This window comes from Centruroides sculpturatus, unplaced genomic scaffold, assembly GCF_000671375.1.
Source record: "Centruroides sculpturatus isolate CEXI.00-Female unplaced genomic scaffold, Cexi_2.0 scaffold62, whole genome shotgun sequence".
In the NCBI taxonomy this organism is placed as follows: domain Eukaryota; kingdom Metazoa; phylum Arthropoda; class Arachnida; order Scorpiones; family Buthidae; genus Centruroides; species Centruroides sculpturatus.
The window spans coordinates 216,674-224,051 of record NW_019384388.1 but is presented as its reverse complement, the minus strand read 5'-3'; the positions used below and the strand labels follow the sequence as shown (position 1 = coordinate 224,051).

The window sequence follows — 7,378 nt, the reverse complement described above, 5'->3', positions numbered from 1 at the left end:
AATCATAGTAAAATTAACGAAGAAATTCCAAAGATTTAGAGAAAAAGGAGAAGAGCTTAAATAAGGTAATTTTTGACATAACCTCATTCTTCAAAAAATCACATCTAAACTCCTCCCCTAATACAGAACATTTTAGTTGGTATGTCACTTGACAGGATTCAAACAAATGAGTCAGAAGATTTTCTTTTTCTTTTACACCACAAAATTCACAACACCTTTCACTGGATATATTTATTCGATAACCTTTGAACAAAATTCGAAATCTGTTTAGTCTGAGTTACATAATAAGGCTTTTTGTGGAAAAATTAGTCTCACAATTCAAGTAACTTGCTGTACACCAGACCAAGCGTGATTCAAACAGATTAACTCGTTTAGCTGATATTGAAGACATATCCCAGTTCCACAACTGATCTGACTTAGTTTGAATTAGTGCATTTAAATGGGTTCTCAACAAAGAAGCTGAATGAGATAAAAATAAAAAGGAATAACCCAAGCCATCAAAAATATTTTTAACTGAAGCTGGCCAACTTTTCTTACCATGTTTAACTGCTGTTAACAAAACATTATATGTTATTCGACGCAAATTATATGAGGGTAACTCCATGATTTTTGACCAGAACAAAACAATAATTTTAACAAATTTCAGTTCCACCATTGGAACTGAAATTTGTTAAAATTATTGTTTTAATTTAGTTAATAATTATGTTAAAAGTATACAAAATTTTATTAATTCTTCAACCATTTTTGAAAATTCCATAATTTATTCTAAATGTAATATCGCCGTCTTCCTCCGCGACCCTTTCACTTCTAAAAATTTGCATAATTGTGCTAAACTACTATAAATTAGTGCAACATTTGATTGCTAAAAGCTCTGATCAACACTTTTAGTGAATGATATAAATTTAAAGTAGAGTTTGTATACTTTTAACGTAGTTATTAACTAAATTTTATTAAATTTTATTAGAAGACACTCTGACAGTTTCCTTGTTAGTTGAACGGCCTGAGAAGGACATCGCTCTACATAGCCTTCAAAGGGCACCTCGAATTTAGAAGACGACGATCACAGAGCGTTTTATCAACGCCCTATATCCTACCAGGTAAACCCTAGCCATAATTATCTCCCTCTCCAACGTGAGGTCTCTCTCGATCTTTAGTGTTAAGTTAGGTTAGAATATAGAATATCTATTTATATCTTGATACGCGTGTGTTGTATTTATTGTCTTTATGTAATTTCTTATTTGTTTATTAAATATATTAGTTATTTTCTACCCGTGTACTCTTTTGGATACCTGGTCACGACTTTCGACTCCTCCCCACTCATATCTTTAGCCCTCCTATAGCCATTCTCTGACAGCCAAGCCGGTAAGTGGGGAGAAGCGCACCGCTCTACCCCGTCGGTTCGCACACTATTGTTTCTGTTTCCTTAAGGGTGCCCCATCTTGGTCCTGGCCCAGGGCTTCTTACATTCTAAAGACGGCACTGAGGTTCGAATAGAAAGAGGTTATCCAGGTCATAAGTGAAATGCAGAAATATAGTAATAAATTTTAAACTTCATTGGTGCATATATATATATACAACAAAAAAGACTTTGAAACTTGAAACTATAATTGTGCACTTCACTTATGAAAAAGCATTGTCAAAGTTTATGACCACTTCAACTTTTGTCATGACATTAATTTTTTTTAAATTCATTTTTATAATATTCCGTAATGTTTCAAATTATTTTAACAAACATAAATATTACAATGTTTGTTTTGCAAATTTTAATCAGTAATTTATTATTATTTATATGTAAATTATGTGATAAGCCGGGGATTAGAAAGTAAAGTTGTAAACTCTTTTCTGACATCACTCTGGTGATGACCGCTCAATTGCCACCGCATGGCTTTAAATATAGTTGTCTTAGTTCTGGAGGACTGTCTTTCCTGACACTAGTTAGGATAGTTGTGGCTTGCGTCCTAATTCGCGAAGATGTTGACTTATCGTTAAATAGGAGGACTGTATGTCGAGTGGGGAGAGCTGCAGGTAAGTTGAGAGGGTGATCGAGTCGAACAATTAGTATCAACGCCAGATTAACGAAATAACAAATATAATAAACAAAAAGGAAAGCTTATGATACAATAACCTGCTATATACTGACTAAAGCTAATATCTCAATTGACCGAGAGGAGAGAGAGTACGATTTTAACTACCATTTTACGTACAATACCTCGAGAAAAGAACTCGAAAGTACTGGATCTGGTCGAGGTCAGTAGGAAGTCTTCTATGAGATAGAGTCCAACGGAAAGAAGACTAGACGCAGAGGCTGACAGAGAAAGCTTTGTCTGTTAGCTCTTCAAAATAATGTCCACCTCGTTGTATTATGTCTGCCTCTCAGATCGGATCCGAGGCCTTAATATCTTCTTTTAGTGTGGTAATTTGGACAGGTGATCTTATGTTTGTTCTTAAATGTGTCATCCATCGCTGGACTGGCAATGGCGGGAATTTGACCTTGTTTTCATATTCGAACCGTAAGAAGCATTTATATATTGACATTTTCGTATATAAACAACTAGCAGGTAGCCCCGGCGTTGCTCGGCAAAAGTAACGATAGCGAAGATTAACATTATTACTTTATAGTCAACCTTACCCTTTTTCACAGAATGCAAGAATTGGGTCCCCCGTTTCCAGAGTATTTAGAGAATTTTTAGATGGGTCTAAAAGTATTTTCGATTTCCCGCAAGAACGAAAAATAAACTGCATCTGCGTCTTGCACGTCGCTTTCTCTTAACAATTCCATTGTTACGTAACACGTTCATTGTTGACACTTTCATTGTTAACACTGCCATTGTTACTTTATACTTCCATTGTCGAAAAACCTTAATTCTGTCTCTCTCTCCCTGGGGAAAAATTTCGAAAAATCCCTTCTTAGTGTGGGTTTTCGTGACGTACCCTAACTGGGTGTACCAAATTTCAAGTTTCATCTCCTAACCGTTTGGGCTCTGCGCTTATTATTCTTATGATTATCACCAACCCGTCTCGACTATATATATCAGATTAAACGGATAGTTGTTTCAATTTTTTTCGATTAACTCCCTGATCACACAAATACTACTGAAGATTAGTAACTTTAAAATATTTGATTAGATTTATGTAAGAAGAATTAATTTTTGACACCAGAAAAAACTTAGTGTTGTTGGAAATTCGTAAGATTATTAACTAGTTTGGGTTCGTACATCACCAAAATTTAATAGACTGTTGTTTTTGCCAAATTAAGGTAAAGTTTGTCTTGTGTTTTGTATTCAGTTTTTTTGGCAAAATATGCATTCAAGCACACTCGATGATACTATCGTCGATAGCAACGATTTTCTTCAATTTGGGGTATTATGATAAAAGAATTTATTTTATTGATTCTTTCTGAGCAGCATCCAAATTCCAAAATGGCATCCTGCTACAATCATTTTATTTGAAATCTGAAAATCTATTGATATATGATTCAACTTGAATATTTATATAGTAAGAAAAATCTTTAGTATATTCTGTGAAATATATTTCTAAAGATATTACGAATATATTAAAGTTTGGTAAAACGTGCATGTTTTTCACTACTTTCTGCCATCAATCGAATGTAAACTTACTCGCGCATATTTAGGACTTTTCTATTTTCGAATATATTTTGTACAAATTCGAATCTTTTAGAACAACAGAATGAACATTGCGGTACTTTATAAATAATTTTTCAAGCGAGATATCTCAATATACCGTTTCTACGATACTATCAAACATTCTTAAATGTCAATACAATTTCTGTATTGTTTGGTTCAAGTTTATTAGAATTTACGATTATTTTGGATTATATTTCGTAATTTCAATTATGATATTGCTAACACTAGTCACTAGAAAGTTTATTATGTTTACGAAAGCAAATGGTGTAGTAAATTATTTATTAAAGTCACATAATTTTTTATCTTTGCAGAAAATTATATTAAAACCATTAAAGACACAAAATCAATTTCCATTATGAGTGTTTACGTTGTTACGCACATCTGGAGTGTTTACGTTGTTTCGTGATAAATTCCATTATCGTTAAGTGCTTTCTGCACTTAACGATAATGGAATTTAAAATTCATCAATTTTTCTTACGTAGAAACCATTATAAACGACGCATTAATTATCTTCTAAAAGTAATTTTAGAAAATGTTGAGTCGCGTGCATTTTATTGTTTAGTCTTTAAAATTGTCTTTAATAGTTTATCGAAAAATTCAGTATTGCACACTATGTTAAGAGATCGATTAATCTAAACTATAATAGCATCTAAAATTATATTATATTCCATTTGATAGAAATTAAATTCCAATATAATGAATCAGGTAAACACTACATAAATTATGTACAGAATTCTTCAATATTATGTGCGTAATAAATTAGATTTCGATTTAAACGTGATGCACCTTAATCGAATTCCATTTCCTAATGCCATTTTTCTCTTATTACTAAGCACTTCTGTCTAGTTTTAAGCTTGCTGTCTCACCATTTACCACAAAATAACATTTTTTTTTTTTTTAAATTTGCTGATTTTTAAAACTATAAAACGTCGGAAGATGATTCGTAACACTGTGAATCATTCTCTTGATTGTTACTGTTTATTATGTAGAATTACAAAGAATATATCTATTCTTTCCATTTTCGGAGTGTTTTTACCTTTAAAAGACGAAAACACTAATTTCATGTATAAAGTGTATCAGCATTTTATAAAAATTTTATTCATTTATTGCAATATTAATGTTCTTTTGTTTATCTTGTTACAAGGAGAAGAAAGACATCAGTTTACGGGGGGCATCGATCGTCTTTTTGGTGATGATTATATTCTTTGTTGTATCTCAATCTTATCTTTTACTCTATTCGTTTATTTAGTTTTTGAAATAATTCTCAAGAAAAATGCCAAAATCCATTCAAGTATAATTGTAGACATGTGCAAAATATATTTGGATAATTTTACAGAAAATTCCGCATTCATTCATTACAAATTAAGTAAATTTGCCATTTTAATTCTCATATGCTCCTACGCGATTGTATTTACTGTTACCGCGATAATGTTTGGATCTATTGTAAATGAAGAAAATGTGCACAAACTTGTATTTCATTTAATTTTAACGCAGTGGGAAATAATTTACGGACTTGGAATCTTAATTATGATTCTTCTGTATATCTTAGATGTAGGCTTCACACTACATGAGAACATGTCATCGCTGTGTGAAAAAATGGAAGATGCCATGGAGAATGGCAAAGCATTAGATGTTCGCTTTGTAATTCACAAACATGCCCAATATTGTGACATTCTTCTGAACATAAATGAAATGATTAACCGAATGACAGCAGTTTACTACCTATTTCAATTGACAGTCACCACAATAACTTTCTACATTGGCATATACGGAGAAGGATTGAAGATCGTGAAATATGCATTCATATATGTTGGAATTGGTCATAACATTGTTTTCGCTTTTTCAGTTCTCCTGATAACAGAGATACCGAAAACTGTAAGTTTCTACTTTTTATGTCATACTTCTACAATGTTTATTTATATCTTCCTTAGAAACCTTAACGGTTTCTTTAATTAAAAAAAATTATGAATTTATTATAATAATTAAACTTGGTGAATTACATTATTGAAAATTTATTCGCAAAAAATATTCCCATATTTTTTTAAGAAAACAAATCGCAGGATATATCGTCTATTCAATATAGAGTTAAAATATTCTATTATTATTAAAGCATTTGTACAATATTTGCCATACAATTAAATTACACTATTTTTAAAACATTTTTGTTCTTTGGCACAAAAATTTATGAATTTTTTTTTGATTCGGGTCAATGTAATTTATTAATATTATAAATAAATTTACTTTTGTAATATTACCTATTGTTAATTTCGAAATTGAACTTCGCATAATTCATTTCTTGCATTAAAAGTTTGTTGTCTGAAACAAGAATTAAATACGTTTCGAAAACACTTAAAAGCGGAACACTTTAATGTGATCCGCTATTTGCAGTATAACTGTTTTGCTTAGCTCTTCCCTAGAAAATCTATTGTTTGAGATACACTAATTTCGAGATACTGCCAACACACGACTGATCAAAATGTTGCGCGTAATGACATTTGAATGTAATAAATAATTTCGAGTTTATTTAGAATAACTAAAACTTCGCTTTTAGAAATGAATTACAGTGTTGAATACCACAGAATGTTATCAATTACGTTTGTCGTTTTAACATTCTTAATTTAATACCTTGATTAAATATGAAGATTGATTTTGTGATGATTAATAAAAATATTTAACTCAGTTTAGGAAAAATATTATATTTATTAAATTTTCGCGAAATTTTCCTGATTATTTTATGAATCTATGAATCAACGAGGAAATTATTTTTATTTTTAGATGCATCGATTTCGTTCACAACTTGAATTACTTTTTTTTCGTCAGAAAAATATCAATGATCAATTAATGGTAATTATAATATCAATTATTCTATTTTATAATGATACGAAAACGTTTTTGCCATCACGTTTTCTCATATATACTTAATTTAATATAATAACTGCAGGTGTGTTTTTATATCAATTACAGATAATTTCCTACAGAAAAAGACTAGGAAAATCTCCTCCGGGTATCNCGAAAACGTTTTTGCCATCACGTTTTCTCATATATTTAATATAAAATAATAACTTCAAGATTATTATTTCATAACAATTACAGATAATTTCCTACAGGAAAAGACTAGGAAAATGTCCTCCGGGTATCACTGTAGGTGGAATATTTACAATAACTCGTAAAAGTATACCCAAGGTAAGAAGTTCAGTACTTATTTTTATATAATAAAGTTCTTTTTTATATCATATAAGTACATGTTTAACTTAAAATCTATTCATGAAATATAATTAATATCTTTTGCGGTATCTTTTCAGATTATGCAATCGATGCAGTCTTATTTTTCTAGTTTAATAGGCATTAAAAAGGGGAAGGATGCGTGCGGCAGTGTTTTAAAGCAATTTTCAATATGAAACTCAACACTTTACTGCTTTTAATAAAATACTAAATTCGATATACTAACTATTCAAATACTATCGTAGAAATTTATTTGCTTTTTAGTTCTGTTTTGACTAATTTAATTAATTTACCCTACTTTAACTACTGTATTGATAAATATAGTCGGATCTGAACGTGTAATTTCTTTAAATAGTTTAAAACGCCAATTCACGATCAGCATCAATGTCTTCTTCATGTGGTACGACGATACACTTTTGCAATCACAGATACTACTTCTAAAAGCATTGATGTAAGCAAACATTTGCAATTACTTCGTAATTCCTACGGCGATGCTGTTTTTCTTATTTGAT

At 30.7% G+C, this 7,378-nt stretch overlaps 1 protein-coding gene across 1 annotated transcript; it reads left to right on the top strand.

Moving 5' to 3' along the window:
* The first annotated feature begins 1,859 nt into the window (after positions 1-1,859).
* LOC111618130 lies at positions 1,860-7,140 on the top strand. The gene is made up of 5 exons (XM_023359580.1): positions 1,860-2,025; positions 5,194-5,519; positions 6,420-6,488; positions 6,738-6,827; positions 6,947-7,140. The coding sequence occupies exons 1-5, from the start codon at positions 1,860-1,862 to the stop codon at positions 7,040-7,042; spliced, it is 747 nt and encodes a 248-aa protein (XP_023215348.1). The 3' UTR covers positions 7,043-7,140.
* Positions 7,141-7,378: the final 238 nt, after the last annotated feature.